The sequence below is a fragment of the Colletotrichum paranaense genome, assembly GCF_030867605.1.
Source record: "Colletotrichum paranaense strain IMI 384185 chromosome Unknown Scaffold_10.1, whole genome shotgun sequence".
Lineage (NCBI taxonomy): Eukaryota > Fungi > Ascomycota > Sordariomycetes > Glomerellales > Glomerellaceae > Colletotrichum > Colletotrichum paranaense.
This window is the reverse complement of record NW_026848968.1, coordinates 139,653-165,356: the sequence shown is the minus strand read 5'-3', so window position 1 is coordinate 165,356 and position 25,704 is coordinate 139,653. Positions and strand designations below refer to the sequence as shown.

At 54.1% G+C, this 25,704-nt stretch overlaps 10 protein-coding genes across 10 annotated transcripts; 5 read left to right on the top strand and 5 right to left on the bottom strand.

Moving 5' to 3' along the window:
* Positions 1-856: 856 nt before the first annotated feature.
* On the top strand, positions 857-1,690 carry CPAR01_11721 (clathrin light chain; the record flags this gene model as incomplete). Its single annotated transcript, XM_060495980.1, has 3 exons — positions 857-899; positions 952-1,175; positions 1,229-1,690. 3 exons carry the CDS (start codon positions 857-859, stop codon positions 1,688-1,690), a joined length of 729 nt encoding a protein of 242 aa, XP_060344765.1.
* A 355-nt stretch (positions 1,691-2,045) lies between these two features.
* On the bottom strand, positions 2,046-2,510 carry CPAR01_11720 (uncharacterized protein; the record flags this gene model as incomplete). Its single annotated transcript, XM_060495979.1, has 4 exons — positions 2,046-2,107; positions 2,162-2,222; positions 2,297-2,381; positions 2,506-2,510. The coding sequence occupies 4 exons, from the start codon at positions 2,508-2,510 to the stop codon at positions 2,046-2,048; spliced, it is 213 nt and encodes a 70-aa protein (XP_060344764.1).
* A 401-nt stretch (positions 2,511-2,911) lies between these two features.
* On the top strand, positions 2,912-5,365 carry CPAR01_11719 (pentatricopeptide repeat domain-containing protein; the record flags this gene model as incomplete). Its single annotated transcript, XM_060495978.1, has 1 exon — positions 2,912-5,365. The coding sequence occupies one exon, from the start codon at positions 2,912-2,914 to the stop codon at positions 5,363-5,365; it is 2,454 nt and encodes an 817-aa protein (XP_060344763.1).
* A 212-nt stretch (positions 5,366-5,577) lies between these two features.
* On the bottom strand, positions 5,578-6,831 carry CPAR01_11718 (SNARE domain-containing protein; the record flags this gene model as incomplete). Its single annotated transcript, XM_060495977.1, has 3 exons — positions 5,578-6,065; positions 6,119-6,678; positions 6,809-6,831. 3 exons carry the CDS (start codon positions 6,829-6,831, stop codon positions 5,578-5,580), a joined length of 1,071 nt encoding a protein of 356 aa, XP_060344762.1.
* A 1,463-nt stretch (positions 6,832-8,294) lies between these two features.
* On the top strand, positions 8,295-9,290 carry CPAR01_11717 (calmodulin; the record flags this gene model as incomplete). The annotated part of the gene is made up of 7 exons (XM_060495976.1): positions 8,295-8,357; positions 8,430-8,486; positions 8,569-8,584; positions 8,737-8,862; positions 8,931-9,001; positions 9,052-9,193; positions 9,256-9,290. 7 exons carry the CDS (start codon positions 8,295-8,297, stop codon positions 9,288-9,290), a joined length of 510 nt encoding a protein of 169 aa, XP_060344761.1.
* Positions 9,291-10,812: 1,522 nt separating this feature from the next.
* Positions 10,813-15,228, top strand: CPAR01_11716 (uncharacterized protein; the record flags this gene model as incomplete). Its single annotated transcript, XM_060495975.1, has 6 exons — positions 10,813-10,822; positions 10,873-11,008; positions 11,075-11,263; positions 11,317-13,423; positions 13,466-13,633; positions 14,428-15,228. The coding sequence occupies 6 exons, from the start codon at positions 10,813-10,815 to the stop codon at positions 15,226-15,228; spliced, it is 3,411 nt and encodes a 1,136-aa protein (XP_060344760.1).
* Positions 15,229-16,086: 858 nt separating this feature from the next.
* CPAR01_11715 (uncharacterized protein) lies at positions 16,087-17,818 on the bottom strand (the record flags this gene model as incomplete). The annotated part of the gene is made up of 3 exons (XM_060495974.1): positions 16,087-17,119; positions 17,179-17,542; positions 17,614-17,818. 3 exons carry the CDS (start codon positions 17,816-17,818, stop codon positions 16,087-16,089), a joined length of 1,602 nt encoding a protein of 533 aa, XP_060344759.1.
* A 766-nt stretch (positions 17,819-18,584) lies between these two features.
* On the bottom strand, positions 18,585-19,055 carry CPAR01_11714 (NADH:ubiquinone oxidoreductase 11.5kD subunit; the record flags this gene model as incomplete). The annotated part of the gene is made up of 3 exons (XM_060495973.1): positions 18,585-18,731; positions 18,832-18,971; positions 19,028-19,055. The coding sequence occupies 3 exons, from the start codon at positions 19,053-19,055 to the stop codon at positions 18,585-18,587; spliced, it is 315 nt and encodes a 104-aa protein (XP_060344758.1).
* Positions 19,056-19,607: 552 nt separating this feature from the next.
* Positions 19,608-22,497, top strand: CPAR01_11713 (secretory pathway protein Sec39; the record flags this gene model as incomplete). The annotated part of the gene is made up of 3 exons (XM_060495972.1): positions 19,608-21,087; positions 21,138-21,294; positions 21,345-22,497. 3 exons carry the CDS (start codon positions 19,608-19,610, stop codon positions 22,495-22,497), a joined length of 2,790 nt encoding a protein of 929 aa, XP_060344757.1.
* Positions 22,498-24,032: 1,535 nt separating this feature from the next.
* CPAR01_11712 (transformer-SR ribonucleoprotein) lies at positions 24,033-25,533 on the bottom strand (the record flags this gene model as incomplete). Its single annotated transcript, XM_060495971.1, has 4 exons — positions 24,033-24,188; positions 24,244-24,332; positions 24,852-25,207; positions 25,289-25,533. The coding sequence occupies 4 exons, from the start codon at positions 25,531-25,533 to the stop codon at positions 24,033-24,035; spliced, it is 846 nt and encodes a 281-aa protein (XP_060344756.1).
* Positions 25,534-25,704: the final 171 nt, after the last annotated feature.

Genomic DNA, 25,704 nt, shown 5'->3' with positions numbered 1-25,704 from the left:
GGCGAGAGAGCGAAAGGAAGCAAGGCAGTGAAAGAATGAGTGGGACAGAGTGAGGGAAAGAAGGATGGGAAGGTATTCAATCAGTCAGTCAATGGGATCTCTAGGCTTGAAATCCTAGTAGCAAACACCTGACCTCCCAAAGCTGCTTCCGCGAAGCGTCCAGATCAATGCATCTAGCAGCCCTCCTGCACCGATGGCCAACCAGTAAGACAGATGGATTGGAGACCCAGAATCACGACACTTCTGGTCAGTGAGATGAAATGGTGGACTTTGCTGGTGACGAGAGAGATGGCGATATGGAAGTCAGTTAACGGAGGTCAACCAGAATCAAAACAACGCTGATGGCTCAGACGTGGTCGCTCCTGCTCTCTCTATAGTAATGCATTAAGTAGAGATTCGCCTCGCAGTATCCAGTATATGCATATATCCACAGAGTTCCCTCACCCTGGAATCCCTAGCCATAGGGGGCTGCTCGGACCACATGGGTGACACTTCAGAAGAGGCGCATTCAACTAACCGATGGGAACAGCTTCAAAGTGGATACCTGTTACTACACACTGCACACGGCAAGCACCACGAGACATCCCATTCAAGGTAACCTCCCGTTGTCCCTATCACATATCAAAGGTACCTTACATTCCATACTTCACCTCAACTTATTTCTGCAAGCCTACAGCCGCGATTGCATTCAAGTGTCTCCAGGAAGAAAATTCCGTTATTGACAACCACGCTGTACAGCTTTATTTCTGGGTGGAATTCTATCCCAATCGGCTCCTTGGCATCTGATCCCCAGCAGCCACGTCGACAACCTGCCCATCTTTCCTATTCTTCAACAACCCACAATCCAGACATCAAAATGGCCGACAGATTCCCTTCGCTAGAGGATTTCGATTCGGGTGGTAGGTAGTCTTAGCGCAAATGTGCTTCCTCAGGCTGACAGATCGCATTCAGCCCAAACCGACATCAAGGACACCGGCGCCGAACCATCTACCGACGACTTCCTTGCCCGCGAGAAGGCGCTTCTTGGTGACGATGCCGATCAGTTTGCTACCGGTGATGATGCCATCGCCTTTGGAGCGGGTGACGATGATCTCCTTGGAGGTGGAGGTAGCGGAAACGTCATCAGCGAGGAGTCGACATTCGAGTCGCAATTCCCAGACCTTGCCCAGAACGAGGTTCGTCATTCCACAGTTTCGCCCCACGAACCATCTAACAGATGAATACATAGGCCATCACTGGCGAGATTCCCGGCGCTGGCATCACCGCTGCTCCTAGCGTAAACTACAACTCTGGCTACAATGCCTTCGTCGAGGAGGAAGAGGAGCCCGCGGTCATCCGTGAGTGGCGCGAGAAGAGAGATGCGCAGAACGAGAAGCGGGCACAGCAATTCGCCCAGCAGCGTGAGGAGACGATTAAGGAAGCCAGAGAGAACATCGACGATTTCTATAACAACTACAACGCCAAGAAGGAGAAGGGCATTGCCCAGACGCAAAAGGATGCTGAGAAGTTCCTCGCCAGCCGTGAGGATACTGTCTCTGGCGGCACGAGCTGGGAGAGAATCGCGAAGCTGGTCGATGTCAGCGGAAAGGGCTCTAAGGGTGGCGCCTCCGGCTCCGGCAAGGAGCGCTTCCGCGAGCTCCTCATCAGTCTGAAGAAGGACGAGAAGGCACCTGGAGCCAGCGGCTACTAGATGCTGCGAATGAAAGATGAATGAGAGGAGCGGCTGTAGCTGTCCAAGAGGGTTGGGTGACGCTCAAGCACTAGATTTTGACGTTACTTACGGTGCCGATGCGCATGTGTATTCTAGATGACCTTTTCTGCCTAATGAACGGAGCGGGAAAAGGTTGACCATTTGATTATTTTGACAGGCATAGTCAAAAAAGAGAACTCCCACGATCGACGTCATTACGTTTCTCGGTTTTTGTCAACATGTCACTAAGGAAGAATGGCCTAGTGAAGTCCATTTGGTCTATTGGTCGCCCTACGAATCATACAGTCCGGTCCCGAGCCTCTCGCTACGGGGTGGTATCCATCGCGAGCAGCGTCTATTCCTTGCCGAAGTAAGTATTGTAGCCGAGGACCTTGCGGCCCATGCCGTAGAAGGAGACTGCTGGATGTGAGTATTCGTCCTTATGAGTTTTCGAGTAAGTAACAAACATACCACCAAGAGATCCCCACAGAAGGGTAACGTAGGGGATCATGTACCAGCGGGAGCGAGGGTTCTGCGATTATCGAGTCAGCGTCCGTCCGTCGGTGCAGGCGCCAATTGCGCATATCCAGAGTCAATTCGACATACAATCTTCCAGACACGGGTGTGGTCCTTGTAGGCGGCCTGGTAGAACTTCTGGAGGTCGGGGACCTTGTTCTTCGCGTCGACGATACTGTGTGGACGTCAGAAATGCCCTCGTATGATAATTGTTCTCGACTTCGACATGGACGGCGATTGACGGCGACAGCGTTCCGTCGACCGCCGGTCGGTCGCTCGTCTACTGAAAAGGCACGTACCCCATTTTGATCGATTCAATTGCGATTGACTTCGGATTTGTGGTGGTTTACAGCTTCGAAGGCTTTCTCGTATGTCGGCTTTGAAGGACGGACGGAGCAATCAGGAAGATGGGCTCATGCCTTGCGTGGGCCGAAAGGCTCCCGACTGACTCAGCAGGACCCGCTTTCTAGGTACACGCCGACGAATGGCGCGGAGCTCAATTCGGTTGACGGATGGATATTGCTTGGGAACTTTTTGGCCCAGATCTGAATTTCCTCCAAGCTTGCAATTGTTAGATCCCTCCTGCAGATTCAGCCTCGCGATGCAGCCCGCCACCGAACCTTAGCTTTCGTTCAATGTGCCAGCTGCTATGCTTAATGCCCCGTCTCGACGCAATTGTGCTTTGCTGGTTCTTCACGCGGGGCAATGCAATTGGCCTCGCAATGCCTCTGTCACTTGAATAGAGCAGCATGCCTCGGCCGGCGGCAATCACATCAAGGACTCGGCGCGATTCGACAAACAGTCCCAGCGTTACTGAGAAATTCACGCAGAAGCTTCGCTACCTCGAAACACTCGTTACGCGCTCCCAACCTTGACCCGCGCGCATCTAGTCTTCCAAGATGTAGCCCAACTTCACTGCACTCAGTCGTCAATGCCCGCGACTTGAGCAGCACGACCACCAACACGGACAGTCCGCCGAAACCTTCAGATAGTCTGCGTTTGGGATCGAGACCAGGCATTCTTCAACCTCGAACCATTCGAGGTCGTCTCATACAACAAGAACCCGATTCCGGCACCAACATCGATCCAGAAGGAGGCATCTGGCTTTCCGATAAATCCGATGTTGAACTCGGCGGAATACCGGAGAACGAGGATGACCCTTCACTCTGGCTCAGTGTACTTGTTGCCGCAAAGCAAAAACAGGGGAGAGGCGGCGTCCTTGCTGTTTGGGAGGCTGTGAAACGGCGCAGGTCATGGAGGGACGTGACGAGCGAAGAAGCAAAATCATTATGGGGCATCATTCTGGAAAACGTCCTCCACGACGAGGACAGGCTCAAGGACGTTGCGTTATTCGCAGAGCGTCTCCTTCATGATAACTTTGCCCAATGGCCATCGTTATACCTGACCACAGTCTCGTACTGTCTCCGGAAGGGCCAGTACCGGCGAGCACTGCAGTGGCACATGCGTCTGATGCCGAACTTTGACCCCGGACAGGAAGCCTTCGGTGCCTTATTACGAGAATTCGCGGCTACCAGCGACCCCGACATGCAACAGATATTACAAGCTCTGTATCTGACAGCCATACACCGCGGGTTATACAATGAGATCATCCCCCTCCTCTACGAACGCGGCCTTTCTCAACAATGCGCCGGATGGCGTCATGCGTTCATATACCACGACGATCTACCCCCACCGAATATCGAGTCACAGCCGTATTTGAGGTTTCTTGCCCGTTACTACCCAACCATCACCCTTGAACTAGAGGAACAGGTCGTCATTGGCTTGAACTCCAAGGCCTACTGGGACGCCCAGGACGACTCATTGTGGGATGCCATTCATGACACACATGGCGATGAGAGTGGGCCTCCGGGAAGACAGCACAGTGATAAACTTGGAGCGCGGTGGTTTGCAAGTTCTTGGGTGCCTCTTGACTTTGCAATTCATGCTGTTCATGCCCTCGGGGTGCACCACATCGGCCCTCTGTCACTCCAGTCGATTGCCTTGCGCGAACCGACAGCCAAAGGGGTCTTGGCCCGGATCGAACAGCTACGGGCAGTCAATATTGGCATTGGACACTCAGCTTACGCGTGGGTGCTGAAACGATTCGCCGAGAATAACGAGGACGAGCTGCTCGCGGAATTGCTGCATACCGACATACACCCAGACGTCTTCGACGACCCTGCGATGCTTGCCAGCATCCGTGACAAGGCCTTTGATGAGGGAGACTGGAAGACACACCGGCTCTTGCTGTCCGTCCAGCCCGCAATGGTGGAAGATTCGGTCGACTCCACGTCGAACGTTTTGTTGCACCATCTCGTCGACGAAGGGAGGTTCAAACAAGCTTTGGCTTTGCTGGATGAAATGCGAACGATGGACATCGGGGTCCACGCATCAACGATACAACACATCTGCGCGAGTCTTCTCGATCCCTTGCCGTGGAATCCAAAAACGACGGCATCCAACCAGGAGGCGTTTTCCACGGCCATCGCCTTCCTTACACGCCTGACGCTGTTGCAAAAGCCTCTACATTCGCGCTACTGGCAGAAGGTACTCTTCGGACTCGGCAAATTTGGCCGCTTCGACGTGTTGGAGGACATCAGCCTTGGCATATTGGACACGCACCGGCATCTTTGCATCTCCAATGCCGGACTGCTTCCGGTCCATCCGCTGGATGCACCGCCTCTGTGTGTAGAGAGCTCGACTAGAAACGTTTTTGTCCCGACAGACTTGCCCATATCCCATGAGCAGCACCCGATGCGCCGAATCTTTGATAACCCTGCTCTACACGCCGCCATTGCCCGTTGGGGATTCAAGGCCGGCGGGTTGCGATGCCTCGATCCTGCGGGGGATTTCCCCGCGAATAAGGAGGCACCAGGCGGTGGGTTCTCCCTCGCTCGGGGCGTGCGATTGCTCGCGGCACTGAATGATCGAGGCATTCCGTTCCGAACGTCTGTTGTCCAGGAGGAGGTCGTCAAGTGCCTCGCTCGGACGTACCTAGCCCAAGCCAACGGCGCGCCCAGGGTGCAGGCGCGATTGCCCCCGTTGAACAGCATTCGGGAGCTTTTCAACAAGGCGGCTAGACGTAGGCTTTTGCCAGACGTTGCAGAATTACAAGACCTTATGATGGAGGCACGGGGGAAGCAAAGGAGAGGACAATGACTGCTGCCGCGAGAGCAGTTCGCCTGTTGTAACACCATGTAATAAATAACACCCATGCCCAAGACACAGCAACGCTGGATGATCTTAACTATCATTGCAGGTCGATGATGGATTCCATAATCGCTAGACATTTGTTCTAAACTAAGAAAATTCATACATTTAGCTTACACCAACTTCTTCGTCTCTTCATTGAAGTGCCCATTTGGATTTCTTCACTCGTCGTCACCGCCTCCGCGTTTCTTGGGTTTGATGACCAACAGGATGATCATACCCGCGATAATGAGGAGGAGAAGCAGGATAATCTTGCGCTTGGTCGTCTTCTTCTGGTACGTGTCGGCGATGACGAGCTCCTTCTCGGCCCCCTTTACGTCGGTAGTCATCCGTTCCACGTTGTAGTCTATCCTGTCCAGCATGGTGCCCTGGTCAATGACCATGTTCTGCAGGTCGCGGAATATGTCGGCGAGCTCGATAATGCCCTGTGCAATGTCCTCGATTTCGCGCTCGCGTTGGATGATGGCCGCGTCGTTGGACTGCAGGAGCTTTTGCTGCGTTGCTTGGAGCGTCGATTGTGAGAAGGACCTGTCGGCGTCCGACTCGACCATGGACGGGTCGAGGTACGAGTTGGAGGGCTGAGGTGTTGATCCTCTTTCGCCTGGCACGCCTACGCCGCCTGTGCTGAGACCGCTCATCCCGCGTAGTTCTACGCATATTGTTAGCGTGCCATTTTCTCCTTTTATATCCCGCGGTACTGACTTTTCAAGTATGCGCTTTGCTTCTTTCTGAAGAGCGCGCTGGCTTCCTGCACCCGCGAAGCCAGGGATATCTGGATGTTCTTTGCCATGGTCTCCTCCGCGCTGGTAATCGTTCCAGAATGCTTCGAGTCCCTCACCATCTGCTCAACCCGTTGAATGCAACCATGGCAGTCGTGAAACCCCTTTGTGATCTGCTGCGTGAGCCTCTCAATTTCCCGCTCCTCGGCCTTTTTCGCATCCTCATCGTTGAACCCCGGCAGTACGTGTTTCTGGTGCAGGCGCTCGAGGGCCTGGCTCCTGGTAGCAATATCGGCGAGGAGGTCGGTGATCTCGTCGGATATGTCGGCCCAGCGTGGGGGTAGGAGGTCCATCTCTATGACGGCGTCGCCATCATCTTCGAAGGCGCCGGCCGAGAGAAGGCCGCGCGTGTCGTCGTTGCCGCTGGCGTAGCTGGTGTTCCCCGGGAAGCTATCGCCGAAGCCATTCCCACCGGCCGCGCTACCGCTGTACTTTGTCCGTTTTGTCGGGTGGTGCGCGTACGACTGCCGATAGGAAATGTAGCTGGAGGTCGGAATGCGTTGTTAGCAAATCAGTAATCGATCTTGGTTCCCGTCCAGCAAGCTGAAGGCAGAGTAGCCCAGGTGAAGACGATGCGGGTATTGTGAGAGCGAACAAGGGCGACTAAACGTACAGATTCGTGCGGTCTCGCCACATAGCGGACGCCAGAGTAGGCCGCAATGGCGCTGCTCAGCCTGGTGTCCTTTGTCGCTCGCTGCGCGGGCCGCTCAGGGTCGCCGTCATGAACGAGAGGTCGCAATTACGGAACAGGACACCATTGGCGTTGGTCGAGCACAAGGTTGCGGCGACGTGGATGTTGTGTGGTCGAGGGAGTCTTTTAGGAAATGTACGTCAGATTAGATGATTTAGTTGTGTCAAGGGCGGAATTGGTTCAGCTCTCTAATACCGGTAAAGATCCCAGGTCTGGCCGGCTTTCAGCTTCGGGTCGCAATTATTAATTAGCAGAAAGCGATTGATTTGTGGTTAATTTGGAAGATAGCCAAGTCAAGCCCTCAACAAAAGACAAGCACGGATACGTAGGGAAGCTCTTGGATCACAAGTCAAGGTGATAGGATGAAAAGGTAAAGTGAGTTGAAGTACGTGGTGGTAGTGGTGGTGTTGGTTGATTATGCCACCCTGTGTAGAGATGCGCCGACAAGCTTGCATTAACTCGCTGATGAAATGGACAGGTATCGCATGCCAGGATGGGAGCCTTTGGCAACGGGGACGGATTGCGTCAGGTCCACGGGTCTCATTCAGTTGTCTGCGGATTGAGCCGCGTGTGGGCCGGGCCAAATCCCAATGGCTCCGTACCGTCGAGGCAACCTGCCTCTAAGAGGGACTCTGTAAGGAACCTTCAGGTACCTACCCAGCTAGGTACCTTGCCTTAGGTACCTTAGGTTGGCGACGCGGCACTGCTCGACGTCAATTGGTGTGCTGTTCTTTATGCATCCGCCGCTTGAGGGTGTCTTATGTCAGCTTTTTCTTCCACTCTGTACTCAATTTAGGTGAAGATGGAATGCAATGGATGAGAAATAGGTAGGTACGGAGTACAAGTGGGCCAGACAGTGGGCGTAATGGGACGCCTGGACACCTGGCACCTTCCAGACCGTCCGTCCAAACCGTCATCCTTTCATTCAGGGGCCTTTCTCTACTATGTAGGTAGGTACTCCGTAGCTTAGGTTCGGTGACACCGCCAAGTGCACAGCGACCCCTGGCACCATAGATTGGCCCATCAGGCTAGGAGACGCGGTGACTTGACACGCTGAGAGATGAAGCTACCGTCCTGGAAAGGCGCCCGCTGCCCAATGGTCAAGGCAACCTATGGCTGTCCCGGTCAGCCACAGACTGAGCAGGCGGCCCGTCAGCTTCGACCCTTCGACGCCCGCGGCCCCCCTATCGCCCGACGTTCTCCCCCGGTCTGCCCCATCTCTCCCCACGAGCTGCACACTACAGAAAAGCTCGACCCCCCAAAGGCATCCAGTAGCATCTAATCTGGCCAAGGCTTCCGAATACTTTCGTGAACATCTTCCAACTCCATACCATACGGCCCCATTCGACGTAGACCGCTTTCAGAACCAGTCCCGTATTCTCACAACAAACCATCGTCAACATTCGCCATGGTCAGTTGTCCGAACTCCGAGCTCCGTCCTCTATGCCGCCTTTATGCTACCTCTCGTGAGGTGACCCCGCGACTGAGGGGCTACCGACGCTATTTTCGGCGAGCTGAACTGACACGGCTACCCTCAATCTAGGCTGACTCCCTCACCGAAGAGCAAGTTTCCGAGTTCAAGGAGGCCTTCTCCCTCTTTGTAAGTCACTCCGAGTTCGTCCCGGACGAAGTTTCTTTTCCTCAAAAGGTACTTTCGAATGTGAGCTGACCCATTCATACAGGACAAGGACGGCGATGGTCAGTACCTGGTCCCCCCCTTTCCCTTTCTCTCGACCCCGCGCCAGTACAATCTCGACTCCCGCGACCGCTTCGATACGAGATCAGCATTGGGACATTGTCGAGATTTGATCATGTGGATTTCAGGGCACGGAGCTAAAGAATACGGACAGGACAAATTACAACCAAGGAGCTCGGCACCGTCATGCGCTCCCTGGGACAGAACCCCTCCGAGTCTGAGCTTCAGGACATGATCAACGAGGTTGACGCCGACAACAACGGAACGATCGACTTCCCTGGTAGGTCTACACAATAACCACTGGCAATCATGCACACGAAAGCGACTCGCTGACGAATAATCTGGCAGAGTTCCTCACCATGATGGCCCGCAAGATGAAGGACACCGACTCCGAGGAGGAGATTCGTGAAGCCTTCAAGGTGAGACGAGCTAGTGCAACCCGCACGTAGACAACGCTGACCAGAGAAAGGTCTTTGACCGCGATAACAACGGCTTCATATCCGCCGCCGAGCTTCGCCACGTCATGACTTCAATCGGCGAGAAGCTCACCGACGATGAGGTTGATGAGATGATTCGCGAGGCTGACCAGGACGGCGATGGACGCATTGACTGTAAGAACGCGACATCCGTGTTCACGCTGCTCATTGCTCACCTTGCTAACACACGTTCCCAGACAACGAGTTCGTCCAACTCATGATGCAGAAGTAAGGCGTCAAGTTGGTCGAGCGGCTGTAGGTCGAACCTATTCACGGTGACATTGGCCGCGCAGCATTTGTTCCTTGCGAGAAACGACACGAACGGTCCTCAAAGGGCCAGGCTGGTCAGAAGGTATTCTTTTAGACCGTGGGAGTTGGCATACGAGAATAACCAGCGAAAGGACGAGTTTGATATTCGGACGGTTGAGGGGGGCTCTATGCATTCGTCTCGCTGCCAGCACGCTTGCCTGTTTCATTTCCGTTCTATCACGATGCTTATTTAACGAACACACTCTCCTACACCTACACCGACACAGACACAAGACACATTCTGAATGACACGGGAGTTACGCTTAGAAGGGGGTCTCCTCCAGGGCGGCGAATGCAAAAGTCAATCAACCCGGCGATTTCATCGAGTGCAATTGCGAAGCTTGACGATGCTTGTGATTTGGTACCAGGCGCGTGAATGCTGCCATGGCTTCTCCGCGGCGAGCATCACATGCTGAAATATGACGCCAACAACTGCGTTGAGCACTCGCTAGGTGGGCAAAGTAGTCTGTTGCACCCAGGCTGATAATGACAGCGGGCAACAGAGGCACTGTGTAAGCTTGTTCATCAAAGGACGGAGTCATGAAGATGGATAGACGATCACGTTGTGCCACACGTATTATCCATGACCCGGTACATGCTGAGCCAGAGAGCTAGGCCGGCAGAGCAATCTAGCTTGGCAGGGCTGCAGGCACCGCCCCGATCCGCCCCTCTAGATGTTCCAAGTATGCGTATCGCATAGTGAAGCAAACCTTGAACTGCCATCCGTTGTCGTGACTATCTGCTGCTTGGATGGTCTGGACTATCTTGGTATAGTGCACGTGAGGTTGACAACAAGCTGCACGACGCATCGTCAATGCTGCTTCTAGGGAATTGATATTCGGAGTCTAAGTTGGGACTATGGACTGAATAAAATGTGAACCGGATGTAGCATGGGAAAGACCGGGTTGGAAGCTCTTCAGGTCTTACAAGACTCGGGAACATGAGGTGTTATCTTGGTGGTGAAGCCCAGGCACACAAGCCAAGATCGCATTAGCTTAGAAACATGGATGCCAGCTAGCATCTTAAGGTACAGTATCCGTAAGGTAAGGTACTACACGACACGCTGAAGGACCCCTAAAGCCCCCTATCAAAGGTCAATGGCCTTTGAAGTACCATATAATTCGTTTGCGCCTGAAATGTAGGGCCAAGTCCACACGTCGGCCCCACACCTGTGACGGCGCTGCACGGTGCACCTCCAATGCCAGGCCACGGATGCATGTCGCTCAACCCGCCGGGCCTGACATCCTTGGCCCCGTCTATCTGGTCTATTCGTCGGTCCTTAGCAAGTCTACCGGAACACGACCCTCAAAGACCTCCTCGATAATCGCGACTCGCCCTTTCGAGAGCTCTCGACGAGCTTGCAACCCCCTCCGTGCAATTCTCTCCTCCAGGCCCCAGCTACCTGTCCAAGGCCCTCCGCGGGCCCATTCCCCCGGTCGCCCAACATGAGTTCTTGTATGATGAAGCCCCTCTGTACCTGTGACGGTGGCCTGGAGCTGACCTAGGTGACACTCCAGTGAAGCAGTTCATCCGCAACGTTCGCGCCGCCAAGACCATCGCCGACGAACGAGCCGTTATTCAGAAAGAGAGCGCATCCATCCGAGCAAGCTTCAGAGAAGAGAGCGGCGACCACAGCGTGAGGTGCGCAATGGATTATGACCCCGAAAGAAAACCCACCACGGATCGGGGCTGACGTTTAATCACTAGGCGGAACAATGTCGCCAAGCTCCTATACCTTTTTACCCTCGGTGAGAGAACACATTTTGGTCAGATCGAATGTCTTAAGCTGCTGGCCTCTCCACGGTTCGCCGACAAGCGACTGGGACATCTCGCCACCAGTTTGCTGCTTGACGAAAACCAGGAGGTCTTGACGCTTGTGACAAACTCACTACAGAAGTAAGGCCCGGCAACACATTTTGGCCATTGACACCATAGCTGATATGGAATAGTGATCTCGCCCACTCGAATCAGTATGTCGTCGGTCTGGCCCTTTGCACCCTGGGTAATATCGCCTCCATTGAGATGTCGCGAGACCTGTTCCAGCAAGTCGAAGCCTGCGTCAACACATCGAACCCGTATATTCGAAGGAAGGCGGCGCTCTGTGCCATGCGGATATGTCGCAAGGTCCCAGACCTGAAAGAGCACTTCGTCGACAAGGTCAGCAACCTGCTGGCCGACCGAAACCACGGCGTCCAGCTGTGTGGCTTGACCCTGGCAACCAGCTTCTGCGAGGCTGACGAAGAAGAAGATGCGGATGGTGATGAGGACATTGTCGAGAAGTTCAAGATCTTTGTACCGAACCTGGTCAAGACACTGAAGGCTCTCGCAACCTCTGGATATGCTCCCGAGCATGACGTCACAGGTATCAGCGATCCGTTTGTGCAAGTCAAGATCCTCCGCTTCTTGAGGGCCTTGGCTACGGGCGACGCACATGTCAGTGAGCAGATCAACGATATTCTGGCACAGGTTGCGACAAATACGGACTCCTCCAAGAACGTCGGAAACTCCATCTTGTATGAGGCCGTCCTCACGATCCTCGATATCGAGGCGGATTCTGGTCTTCGCGTACTCGGTGTCAATATTCTGGGCAAGTTCCTGTCCAACCGCGATAACAACATCCGTTACGTTGCGCTCAACACTCTTATCAAGGTGGTCGCCATCGAGCCAAACGCTGTCCAGAGACATCGCAACACCATTTTGGAGTGCTTGAGAGACCCGGATATCAGCATCAGGAGGCGAGCGCTCGAACTCAGCTTTACGCTCATCAACGAGAGCAACGTGCGGGTCCTCATTCGGGAGTTGCTTGCATTCTTGGAGGTCGCCGACAATGAGTTCAAGCCTACCATGACCAGTCAAATAGGCATTGCTGCCGACAAATTTGCACCGAACAAGCGCTGGCACGTCGACACCATGTTGCGAGTGTTGACGCTCGCCGGCAATTATGTTAAGGAGCCTATCATGTCATCATTTATCCGACTGGTGGCCACTACCCCTGAACTGCAGACCTACGCCGTCCAGAAGCTTTATATCAACTTGAAGAAGGATATTACGCAGGAGAGTCTTACACAAGCTGGAGCGTGGTGTATCGGCGAGTACGGCGATGCCCTATTGAGAGGTGGGCAATATGAAGAGGAAGAACTGGTTCGTGAGGTTAAGCAGCACGAACTCATCGACTTGTTCACGACTATCCTCAACAGCAATCACGCAACCCAAGTTTCGACCGAGTACATCGTGACGGCGCTCGTTAAGCTCACGACGAGATTGTCGGATCCCGCGCAACTGGATCGCATCCGCCGGCTGCTTGAAGTCCATCAGACAAGTTTGGATGTTGAGGTTCAGCAAAGAGCTGTTGAGTACACCAACTTGTTCTCGTACGACCAAATCCGCTCTGGTGTTCTTGAGAAGATGCCGCCTCCTCAAATCAAGGAGGAATCCCGCGTACTGGGCGCGGCGACCACCACAAAGAAGGCCAAGGCCGCCAACAGGAAATCGAGGGTCGTCAAGCCAACCGAGCAGGATCTCCTATTCGACCTTATGGACACCCCTCCAACAACTACTCCTGCCGCCGGTGGCGCCTCTAACACCGACCTTCTCGCCGACATTCTGGGCGGTACCTCATCGCCCCCCACATCGACATCTCCTGGCCCGCAACAATCCCAGGCAGCCTCTATCATGGACCTCTTCTCCCAAGGTCCTGCCCAGCCCGTGGGCTCTCCTGTACCAGTTATGGGTGGCTCGAACATGGACCTGATGTCTTCCATGTCCGCCGTGGCAACCCCTCCGCCCCAGGCGCAGGCCGCCCCGCAGGCACCCGCAGGCCTTCCTGTCTACGACAACAATGGTCTCAACGTCAGCTTCCAGATCCAGCGCAATGCCGAGGGTCTTGTTCAGGTTATCGGTCGCTTCAGAAACTCAGGCCCCGGTCCTTTGTCGAACGTAGGATTACAAGCAGCTGTTCCCAAGACGCAGAAGCTGCAGCTCATGGCCATTTCGAGCACGGATGTTGGTCCTGGCGCCGAAGCCACCCAGAGAATGATTGTGTCTGGAGCCAAGGGAGTATGTTTCTTCCCCGTCTTTGCTTTTGTACTTTTTCATCAGATTGCTAACTTTCTCGCAGCCGCTGCGACTACGTCTGAGGATTGGGTACGGGCATTCGTCTGCCGGAGAAGTGATGGACCAGGTGAACTGGACCGAGCCGTCCTGATTTGGCGCATGTTCTCTTCGGGCGGTGGCGTGGACTTGTATGCTTACGATGACAAGGCAAGCGTATTGAAAAATAGAAAGATCTGCGAGGATGAAAGATTGGGGGCAATTAAAAGCACACCGTCGTTGAAACCACCTGCTTCTTACTGAATTTGACCCGTGATGACATAACATATATAGCTCTGGTGTCGACGTAGCAATTTCTACCTATGCGTCGTTGTCGTTGTGTTGTAGTGCTTGGCCAAGTGCGGGACAATGGAATGTACACACTTCACTAAGCTCACCGACCTCGGTGCAGGCATTCACCCATCCATCCATCCATCCCACCTACCTCTGATAGCGGGGCCAACATCAATTCCAGAAATCAGATGTATCAACCGCGTACAAGCTTCCTCGCCATCAAACATAGTCGTTTCCTCATTCACCCTCCTCAAGCTCGTGCATATACCTACACTTTTCAAAATATGGGCAAGGAGGTGGGGGAAACGTCGACGTCGCATACCGAGCGCACGGCGGCTCAACCCCGGGATTCTGTAGGAAGCCGCCCACCTCCAAGCTATTGTGCTGTCAGCAGTACCTATGTGCTCATGAAGAAAGACAGACATTGCACAGCGTTACACTTGTCAGAGTCAATGCCGTAAACGAAGAAATCCGTCTCTTCCGGCTTGGGGTAAAGGAGGGGTCGAAGATTGAGGTACGTTCGGCATCCACAATTTCCTGCCGCCTTCAAAGGATGAGGTTTACATACGCGACTTACATTGCGCGGAAATGTCCCCGCCTCTGGCCGTGGCTCCCGGTTTACCTCTCACTTGGCCAGGCTCTTGATCCGATGTGACTTACTCATTGCGGGAAAACAGTTCCTCCCAGGCCAATGGCTGGACACCTACGTCCCCGGCGTGCCCAAGGCAGGGGGCTTCACCCTCACCAGCCCGCCGTCCAAGGCCGTCCTACCAAGATCCGCGTACCTCGAGCTCGCGGTGCAAAAGTCGCCGACGAACCCGGCCGCCGCTTGGCTCTGGGAACAACCTGTCGATGACGAGAATGAAGACCCCTCCCAGGTAGAGAAGAAGCCAGAGATTCAGGTCCGCGTCGGCGGGTCCTTTGTCTGGCCGCCCCCGGGAATTGCTGACTTGGCCTCCCTGCGGCGAATCGTCTTCATTGCAGGCGGCGTCGGTGTGAATCCGCTGATGAGTATCGTGAGTCACCTGGCTGAAGGGGTTGAAGGGAAGGGCGGCTGCCCGTACGATGTCCAGTTCATGTACTCGACAAAGGTGTCGTCGTCGGCGTCGCCGCCAGAAGAGTCTGGCGAGGACAGCCTCCTCGATTCCGAAAAGATCCTCTTCATGGAGCGGCTGGCGGCTATTTTCGGCCGGGAAAAAGTCCGTGGCCAGATGAGGTTGTTCCTCACCGGCCTCGGTCCCGGGATCGCATCCGGTGAGCCCGTTCTACATTGCAACGAGATGGACGTCCCGTTCAAGAGGCGCCGTATGGGCCTCGGAGACGTGGCGGAAGCCTTGGGGCCCGAAGCGGAACGCGGTGATGCGTTGGTGTACGTCTGCGGGATCCTGTCCATGACTGATGAGTTGGTCGAGAGCCTCACATCGAAGAGCGGGTTGAATCTCAGACCTGAACGGGTTCTGTGTGAGAAGTGGTGGTGATGTAGAGCCTTCGGGAGTTGTCGACACCTTACGAGATTGGTTTGTTCCTCCTCAGGCCTAAATGATAAGGTATAGCTCTGAGGAGTGTACAGGTTCTACTTGTGATGTGTGAAATCGGAATTCTTGTGCAAATGTTTTGGGTAAACCAGTGCAAATACACTGCTCATAGAGGACCTTGGAGTAACTGATAAGCAGAGGGAAAAGTGACAACGACTTTCTGCAGTGTTTGATTTGAGCGTGCTTAGATTTCACGGAGGAAGTCGCTGGTTTCTGTCTTCGTCAACGCCACTGATAAGGTCGCATGGTCTTTACTCCGACCAGGCTCGTCGACATCTATTAAAATCAGAAGCAACATTCTACCTCAATGGAAGATTTATAACGCAATAATCCTGTTCAAACACTTCCGCGTTAGTGGCAACGTATTTAATAATGTTTACCTTGTGACAGACGCATAGTAGCTAGGATAAGACTATTCAATGTCTATGTATATCTGTCTCATCAAGTCAGCATCAAGAAGCCCCTAAACTATATAGAACAAAATAATATTACCATTACATCGATCCTTAGAGCTTGTTTTCCGGTGAGTTATCGCATTTTCCAATGCACCAATAACGGTTCACTTCCGTTTCGGTTCCTTGTTCAGCAAAGCTGTGAATTTCCGTCTACTGAACATAGTAATGTGAGCCTCTCAGTTTTCATGGCTAGGAGCTTCCAACATGTCTTAGAAACATACAGGCCTCTTCTGAATATGATCAGTGAATTGGCCACTGAAGTGCTCCGTTCCTTTCAGCAAACTCGTGCCTATGATCAAAATAGTCCTACAGATAACCCGAATTCGTCTTCTTGAACCCGGAAGTCTCATTGGTCTTCATTCCTCCCTCGAACACTCCACTTGTTGAGATTCAATCTGCCATGCCTGCGACGCAAAGGCGATGGACTCCGCTTGAGCCATTCTCCTTCCGAGACGCTCACGTTGTCAAAGTTATCGACAGTTGACGCCATGCCGGGGTTAGAACCGAGGCGCCTGGGATCTCGAATGGAATAGTCTGAGAAACTCAGACTGCTGATAGATGAACCTCGCAGCCTCATGGCGCTCGCACGCGCTGCTGCAATATAATCTTGCCTCCCAACCCTGTTAAATACCTCCAAGCCACCCGTAGAAGGAGGGCTCATGTCATAGTCGGATGAAGACGCTGGAAGTCCCAGGGGCGGAGATGGGAGAGGACGGCGAGGATGTATCTTAGGGAGCTCTTGAGATAGAGAGGGCAGCGTCACCTGTCTGGCAACTCCAAGCTCAATCTCGTCACAACCACTCGACTCGTCAATGTACGGTAAGAGCGATGGTGTGACTGAAGGTGCCCTCGTCGATTCTAGTGACTGCCTGCTGATCGATGGTTCAAAGTCAGGAAGCATTGGCAGAGGTCGAAGAGGGTCTGACACCTTCCGAATCTCTCGCGCTAGCTTGCTGGGTTGAGGCATCCTGGTCGTTTTCAGGGCCGGAGGAGCGAGCTTGGGTGGTGTTTCAAGGTAGAAGTCTCTCTCGGCAGGCGAATTCTGCCTCTCTCTAATCTTGTTCCGACCTTTGTTACTGTCCTCAAAGACTAGACCGTCAAGGGATTCGAGGCCAAATGGTCTCGGGTGGGTTCGAATATAGCTTCCAGTCTCATTGTGGTTTGGCGTCTTTGGTCTGTCAGGCAAATGTCCACTCTGTGCATCCGAGGCCATCAGTTCCTCATAATGCGCTTCTGAGACCAAGTTCAGCGCCTTCAAGTTTCCCCAAGTGCGGTAGAAGAAGCGGAAAGCGGCGAATGGAGAGTCAACAGGGTCGATAAGGGCCCAGTCGTAGAATGTGAGATCTTGAGGTAACTCCACGAGGCCGCCGGTTGGTGATCTATGTCATGGATCAATTCAGTCGAAGTGTTGGAGTGGATTATGAAAAGGAAACCTTACGTGATCCCGTATTGATCTTGACTGCGAAAGTCATCAAGTTGAGGCGCCCTCCTCCTTCGTCCGTAGGATCGGAAAATCTGAAGGTCGATGAGGCCGCCATCCATGGCAGCGGAGGTCTCGGAGCGCAGTGTGAAGTGAAAGAAACGTTTCTCAATGCCTTCACGCTTATAAGTGACGCCACACTCTCGATAATGCCACTTGGTATCGGGCTCGTACAGAGCATGACTAACGATCTGGCTCTGGGTGGCTTGCGACTTGATACCCCAAGAAACTACTTGACGACCGTTCATGGTCATTCTGAAGTACAGGAATTTGCTATCCGTGGGAGGTTTGTTGATTGAGTATCTCAAGTGGAACTGGGATCCTGTATAACCTACGTCAATTCTGGCCAATTGGTGTAATGCGCTGAGGAAGCAAGCTAAAGTAGTGACAGACCTGGCGACGAGGGAATGTAGACGGATGTCGTCGGTCTGCACTTCTCTGGCGTTGACGTGAAGCTGGAAGTCGTGGTCGACATCGGGCTTGCTGCATGATGACCCCGAAGTCGGACAGAGGAGGACTCGGGGTGAGGGAGCTCGGGCAACCCCTCCATGTTGTGACCGGGCACGATCGAGACGTCGATGCCCCTGAAGCTAGGCATTGTGTCTGTGTTGCTGACGATTGGTTATGCTTGGGCGAACGAGTTCGACGAGGTCTCCCATGGAACTAGCCAAGTTTGCAGAACAACACTTGAGGGAAAGGAAGGGAATGGTGATTAGTGGCAGCTATGAGGGTAGTCGAGGGGACGTGGAAGCAGTAATTTGATCGGGTTGGTATTTTGGGAATATACGTCTAGAAACTGGTAGGTGAGGTAGGAGTGAAGCGTATTGAAAGTTTGGACTGAGTGCGAATCGTCGACTGCGTCGGTTTTTCTTCAGGGCAGGTGCGGCTTCTGGTGAATTGCAGTCTGCACCTTCCCTCAGTACGTATACTAGCTACCTTGCTCTGGCCGCCTGCTCCTGCCGCCGTTCTTCGCAAATTTCGCCGATAAGGTTAAGCTCCATACTTAGGTACGTTGTCGATTGCTTCCCTTTCGTTTACCTACATACGCAGACTTCTCAGATGGCGTATGGGAAGCCCACCGCTTTGAGGTTAGTAACAACATAACACCGCCACAACCACCACAACCATACATATGTTCGGTGACTCCTCAACGCATTCAAATCTTCTAATGCAGGAGATGTGTCTCGTCTCAGGTGAGACTGGCACCTCTCTAGATCCCCGAACAGCACGCAAGCGATCCACCTCCATGCACTGAAAAGAAAACTAGTGTTGATCATTTGGTGCTTGCAGAAGCTACCTATTCGGTTCGCGCCATGTACATGTTTGTCTCGCCCCTCTCGAGCCCGGCTCTAACTTTATCTCGTTCAACTCGACCCCGTTACGACCTTCGTGTCGTCCTCCTTGCCGAGTAGCCCTAGGTTGCGTATTTGCCCCGCGCTCGGTGCGTTGTCTCGTGCACTGGCAGACTCAGCCTTTCGGTAGGCAGCCTGGAGCGCTCTCGTTCTCGCAGCCTATATGTGTTCGTGTCACTGGTTAGTGATCGGTCCTCTGGTGATAGGTATGCCGGGGTTGAGGGTTCGAGGGATTGAGGGATCGAGGGGTCTGACAGACCTCCTTCTTGTGGTGCAGGCACTCGTAGTAGTCCTCCAGAGCCAATCCGCACTTCTTCTTCTCTGAGTGATCCTCGCCGTTGGTGTTGACGACATAGCAGCCAAGAAGCTCCTGCCAGTAGGGGAAGCACCGCGATGGGCCTAGCCGGCGTCACAGAATCAGTACGGCATCAATGGCGACGGGAATGGGCAATTACCTCCGTGAAGTCCGTATCCAGAGGCCATTGTGGATATACAAGCGCCGATTGGTGGGTTGGTGAAGCTTCAAGTCGTCGGGTACTGTCGTGGAAACGCAATCGCGAAGTCGAAAGTCTGGAAGGTGGTTGTGCCAATGGAAGAGTCCGCGGCTGTCTGGCAAATATTGTCCTATCAGAAGGTACTTGATTCCAATAGCACTTCCGCCGGGACCGTGAGTTCTCGGGGCTAGCGCGCGTCTATTCCTCCCTGGATTGACCCGCTTGCTTGCCAATCAGAGCACCTGGCACTCAATCCACTCAGCACCTCAGGCAAGGTACCTTCTTTGGTATCTGATGACGAAAGCTAAGTGCATGCACCCCAAGTCCCCAACTGAACACGCTTCGGGGAGTTGGACCTTGATGCCCGTGCCTGTGCCCACTTGCACTTGCGCTTGCACCTGTCGACTTACCCAGCGCTCCGATATACCGACATCGGTTCGCGATAGCTCCTCTGACCAGCTGAGTCCAGCGCTTCATGGTCAGCTCGCAGTAAAAGTTCCCGACAACACACTAGACTGGATATGCCTCGGACCCTTGCAGAATGAGCCTCGTCCTGTCCCCGCCGAAGCTTGTGCTTTTGGCTGTCCACTTAGCCATCCACGCCGATATTGAAAGCCTGGCCTTTCTTGCCTCTCGACATGCTACTGTCCTACGCAAGGACCTCGTTCTGCGCGTCCTCTTGACCTATCTGCCCGAGACAGTTAGTTCTAGCGATTACCTTTCCTTTTTGGAGGAGCTTTCGACTGGCGAATTCATCGACCGCGAAGCTGAGAACATCGACCACTCTATCGTCGAGAACTTGTCGGACGAAGACGCTGCGAGAAAGGTTCGCAAACTCCACTTGCTACCGTTAGCTAGGAAGGATATCACGGTCGAAACCGACGACGATCCATTGACTTTATTCCTCCTCCACCGAGCACACCGTGTCGACGAAGAGGCCGGCCTGCTCAACCAGCTTCCCGAATTACTTGGCCCTTTTATACAATATGCTCCAGGTATCCGGGTCTGGATGGTCTCAACCTTGTTGCCACTGCTAAGGAGGAATTACGAATACTACCCGACGGAAAGCGTGCCCTATACGTTGGCCGAGTTTCAGAGTCTCCCAGATGGCGCCGCCGTTGATGCTCTTTTGTCCCAGACGGGCGCGCAGCCAAAGGATTATAATTTGATCGGGAGAGATCTCAGAGGCATGCTTGTGCCCTGGTTGCATGACGACGCGCGGTGGAAACGCTTAGACAAGACTGAATCGACAGAGGAGGGCATTTACAGTGCGGGATGGGAACGTTTCCTCGAATGGCTTCTTTCCAAGAGCTCGAGCTCCTGGAGAGTGGCTGTTGCTGCCGTTGAGCAATGGGGAGGTGCTGTAGACGTAGATCTGGGAGAGCATGATGTTGTGTGGCTCAGTGAGCAGCAACAGCAGCATCTCGATCGCCGCTATGCACGAGGAATCATGGCGTGCGCTTATCTGGTACCAGAGGCCAGCGTAGAAGCGCTCGAAGGAGCACACCAAATGTTGAGGAAGGTCATGGACCTGCTAGGTCAGGATGATATGATGTCACTTCGCGAGGGTACAGATACGTTATCTGCTGTTGCGTATCTGGAAGGTGATGGGATCCTGAACCACAAGAACACTGCCTTTATGCGAGACGACCTGCTCAAGGATTCGAACCCTCTCACCAAGCCGTCTCGAAAGTCAACACACCTTCTCCATGGCCTGATCCTCAGCGCATTCATACTGACGCAATGTGGACTACCTTGCACTATTAAGAGAGCTGGAGACTTGGCGTTCATCCAAGATGAAAGAGACCAGAAGGCCGAGGTGATTCAGCTGATACATACATTAGCAGAGAACGCTCCTAAGAACGACGAAACATATTGGGCCAAGAGACGAAAGGAAGTTCTCTGGCTCCGAGACTGGGGCATTGCCCCCACGCCAGAGGGCAAGGTGATGGGAATATTCGCCAAGGTCAAGCCGGAAGTTATCGAGACTGGGATCTTGAGAGCACTCCTGTCCAGTACACGTATGTGTACCATACACAATCCATGACTCTACTTTACTAACCATGGCCAGGATATTCGCTCGCAAGGTCCCTATACGAGGACGCCACCGACAAGCCGCTGTCGCCGCAAATAGTGCAGGAGACCGTCGTAGCTGCTGCGCTCAACGCGTACGACAATGCGTCGAACCCAAGCCGCGCGAGGGGCGGCCTCAAGAAATGTGACGAGATGTGAGTAGGAAAACCCATATCACGACGGACTCCCGCTAATAATTTCACAGTATCAATGCCTTCCCTCAAACGATTCACAAGTCCCTCCCTGAGCGGCGCCGTATCGACTCCTTGCTGAAAGCAACGCATGCCCTCAGCGAATACCGGCTGGTCCTGAGGCAAGGCGAACCCTTCAGTCCCATCGTGTTGCGTGTTCACTCAGATCCCGTTTCCATCATTGGTAAGGTTCTAGAGCAGAACCCGAAGAGCTACACTCGCATTCATGACCTCTTGGACGTGGGCACCAACATGGTTCGCGCCGGACTCGTGGACCGCAATAACAAGGTCGCCGCAGCTACAGCTCAAGCCGAAGAGAATGGGCAGCAGATCGATGCTGCGACACAACGCATCACAGCCATGTGTATCGAAGCAGCCTTGAAAGAAGACGACTTTGAGACGGCGTACTCATATATCGTCAACCGGCTCAGCGGCGGAGTGGACGCATCAACGGGTTCCACGGTAAAAGTCGACGACGACTGGTCCTGGAGGGCTGCTCTGCAGGCCGGGCAGTACATCAGGAGTGCCCGAACAGTACGCCCGACACACCTGGGCAACGCCAGCGGGAATCCCGACATCAGGCACCTAGAACAGCGCATCGACTGCCTCGCCACGGCCCTGAGGATTGCGCCTCCCTCGCAGCTACAGGAGATCCTCAAAACCTTCCGCCGCTGCGAGGAGCAGCTTGACTCAGCCATCAAGGAAGACGCTGCTCGCGAAGAGGAGCTGGGCACTGCCGAGCACTCGGTCATGCCCGGCGGCTTCGACGCAGCCCCCGCGGCGGTGCGATCTCACCGGTCGTCAGGCGAACGGCAGGCCCACCCATCAGCCGCGGTTGCGAGCAAGGCCGGAGATGACGCCCCCATGTCGCTGTTCGACCTCTCGCGTGCAACGGCCCGCGCGGCGACTCGCAACTTCACTGCGCTCTCGACTCTACAGCAATCTGCCGGTGGTGGCGCCGCTGCTGCCGCCGCTGCGGCTCCTGCGCCGGGTTCATCAGGCTCGGCGCCTGACGGCGAATGGGATGGGCATGATGACCACCCCAGGGCGAGGAAGCGCGATCAGCTACGCGAGGCGGCCATGGGCACGTTAACGTCAGGCGTTGGCTGGCTTATTGGTGCGCCTGCGCCTGCGCCCAACCAGTCACAGGCACCAAGAAACGACTGAGGCTGAGTACCCGAGTTGAAGATCATGTGTTCGCAGCAGTAGTCACGACTAAATGATGAATGATTCCCCAAACTTCTGGACGACTGGTGGAGCGCCATGGACTGTACAGTTCCTTTTGATGACTTTGTGTTATATTATGTACCAAGCTATGATACTGCCTATCTGGTTTGTGCTGTTAATTACCATTCGGGTGCAAGTTGTGTAGCAATTATTCTTTCCAGCGGGATGACGTGAAAGACCGGGCAACCCCTTGGGAGTTCCATATTAATAGAGAGGTGAGAGACTCTCAACGATTTGCCTGGTCCAAGTAAATTATGCTCGTGCCTCTTACGTTCGACGTTGAACGCTATTTTGACGCAGATGACGAAGGCCTCGGATCTCTGTTCGCCGCAGGCTGTCAGATACAGCAGACCTCATCAAAGGTTGAGCCACGATGCGTTTGAGCAACTTCTTTGCGACAGTAGGGAAAGCCCTGCCAGAAGCCGTGTGGGAAATGGAGAAAATATTTCCAAACCAACACGCGAAAGGCAAACCCCGCGCCGTGACTGAGACAGCAGACAACTAGATGGGGTAGGCCTAAAAGTTGGGCTGCACCGCGCGTTGGAACTTAGGCTGGTCGCCCGCGCAAAATCGGAAAAGCTGGCGGAAAAAGGAAGTAGAGTAAGTGGCGAAGCAAACGTGGGAGATGGACGCCAAGGCTATGTCAGGCATCCACATTCCAAGCGGAACGAATTTTCACTGTGAAAGCGATGTTTTTGCTAAAGCGTCAGTTTAGTTCAGTGCATTTGGGGGGAGATACCTTTGAAACAAATTTTGTGCTTTGTTATCACATATGCCATGTGACGCTCTAAACACGGCCAAGAAGCGCTGGAGGTGGGTGATCAGAATAACGCGGCGAAGCAAGGGCCACGACTTCGTTGAATCCCGTACCACTGATTTGTGCTGACATGACGATGAAATGAACAATAGAGGGTGTGGATGGCGGGAAAAGAGGCGTTTCATTTACGATATGAGGGTTGAATTTGAATAGTGGCGTTCAGGCGGCACAGTTACGTTTTAGTTGAATTAAGGGACGTGGTTGTCATTCATGTTGCATTGCTGGTCAACATCTTATCATGCTGAAAATTGCATCGAAAGAGCCATGTCGGATTTGCGAAGCCGTCTCAAACTCGACTGAACCCCGATGTGGGACGCGATAGATAATGGTACAAGGTGGAAAGTGCTGCGTAGAAACAATCGTGGACCGCCGCAGGCCCACGATGTGGTGTAACGAAAGTGCTGGTCCACGAGGGGGAAGTGACTGTCACTCTGGCCAAAGCCTGTCGATGCCTGCCGTTTTTTTGCCGTGTTGATTGTTTGCCATAGCTACCATAGAGACCGCCAAACATTCGTCGACTGCAGAGACCGAGTTAAGAAACAGCACCCAAATAAAAGGCAGCTGGTTCTCGTCTATAGTCATTGTTACCGAGAAACCGAGGTTAAGAAGCCGTGAACCACGCAGGCCGAAAAATCCCCATTTTGTGATCCATCCCATACTAGTTGTAGTGCACAAGAACTTCATGAGACGCAAATTTTGGGATATCCGCCGTAATCGATCGAACTAGGAAAGAGGAAAGGGATGATCCGTCAGTCGCCATCAAACCGGGCGTATTGACGACTCCGGAAGAGAGCGTTAAGAAATTAGCGAGAGCCTAGACACGTTAGCGTTGAGACCACAGCGAATTCACTGGGGTTGGGATTTCCAACCTCCATAGGCCTCACGACCCTCGGAGCGGGCAGGGGCGTCAGCGTAAGCCGCACCTCCGGCGGGAGCATCGCGAGGAGGACGGTCACGGCTGCTGCTGTAGGTATCATCACCACCGCGCTCGCGTCTCTCATAGCCGGCAGCACCACCGCCGCGGCGGTCATCGCCACCACGAGCATAGCGGTCGCCACGGTCCTCACGTCCGCCACCGCCGCCGCCGTAGCGATCGACACGGCCACTGCTGCTGTAAGTATCGTCACCACCACGCTCGCGTCTCTCGTAGCCGCCGGAGCCACCAGCGCCGCCCCGATCCTCACGGTAGCTGCGGTCGTAGCCACGGTCCTCACGGTAGCCACGGTCGTAGCCACCGCCACCGCCGCGGTCTTCGTAGCCTCCACGGCGCTCGTATCCGCGGTAGCGGTAGGGGTCATCACGGCCACCTCCGTAGCCACCACCTCCATAGCCGCCACCGCCGTAACCTCCGCGACGACGGTCGTCATAACGGTCGTTGAATCGGCCTCCACGGCCACCTCCGCCGCCACCGCCCTCTGTTGAACGTCGCATTAGTGACTCCTCCTAAAGTGATCGTGTTGACAGAGCAAATGCTTACCACGCTTGGGGGGGCCGAAGTATTTGCCAGGGGTGGGAGTGCGAGGGCGAGCACGACGAGCCTTCTCGATGCTCAAGGTGCGTCCCTCAATCTGCTCTCCCTGCAGACCCTCCTTAGCGGCGTCGGCCTGGTCAGAAGTGACCATCTTGACGAAGCCAAATCCACGAGACTCCTTGGTGTGGGGGTCGCGCATGATCTGGCACTTCTCAACATCACCGTACTTCTCGAACATGCGAGTGACCTCCTGCTCGGTCAAACGGGGGTGGATGCCAGTGACGAAGAGGTTGGAGCCAGGGTTGATAGCGCCGTCATCGTCACGGTCGCCACCGCGGGAGCCAGTCTCATCCTTGGCGCCACTGGAAAGGAAAACAGTACGTGTCAGCAATCGAACATTGTTTGGACAAAAGCGGATTCATCGAAATTTTGTGTTTGCTTACCGGTCGCGGTCGCGGTCACCGTTGCCAGAGGGCGAAGCAGAGCGACGACGTCCAGAGTCTCCGTCATCACGCGCAGGGCGAGGGGAGGCGCTGCGGTTGTCGCGCTCGTAACGAGGAGCCTCGTCTGTGTCGCGTTTGTCTGTCAGCGCCTCGTCGTGCTTTGGGGGGCGGTCTGTATCGAGAAAGAACGAACCATCGTAGCGGTCGCCGTTGGCGGCCTCGTAATCCATAGCGGTGGAAGCCATAATGATCTAGTGAACAAACGAGTTGTTGTTCGTTGACAGTGTTTGATGTTGGTTGTGGGTAGAATTGGCCAACGACGCGAAAGCCGGTGACGCAGACTCTTCTGTTGCGGCGATTGGTCAGAAGGGAGGATGCGAAGCGGATCGGACCCAACAAGAAGGGGAACCTTGGGG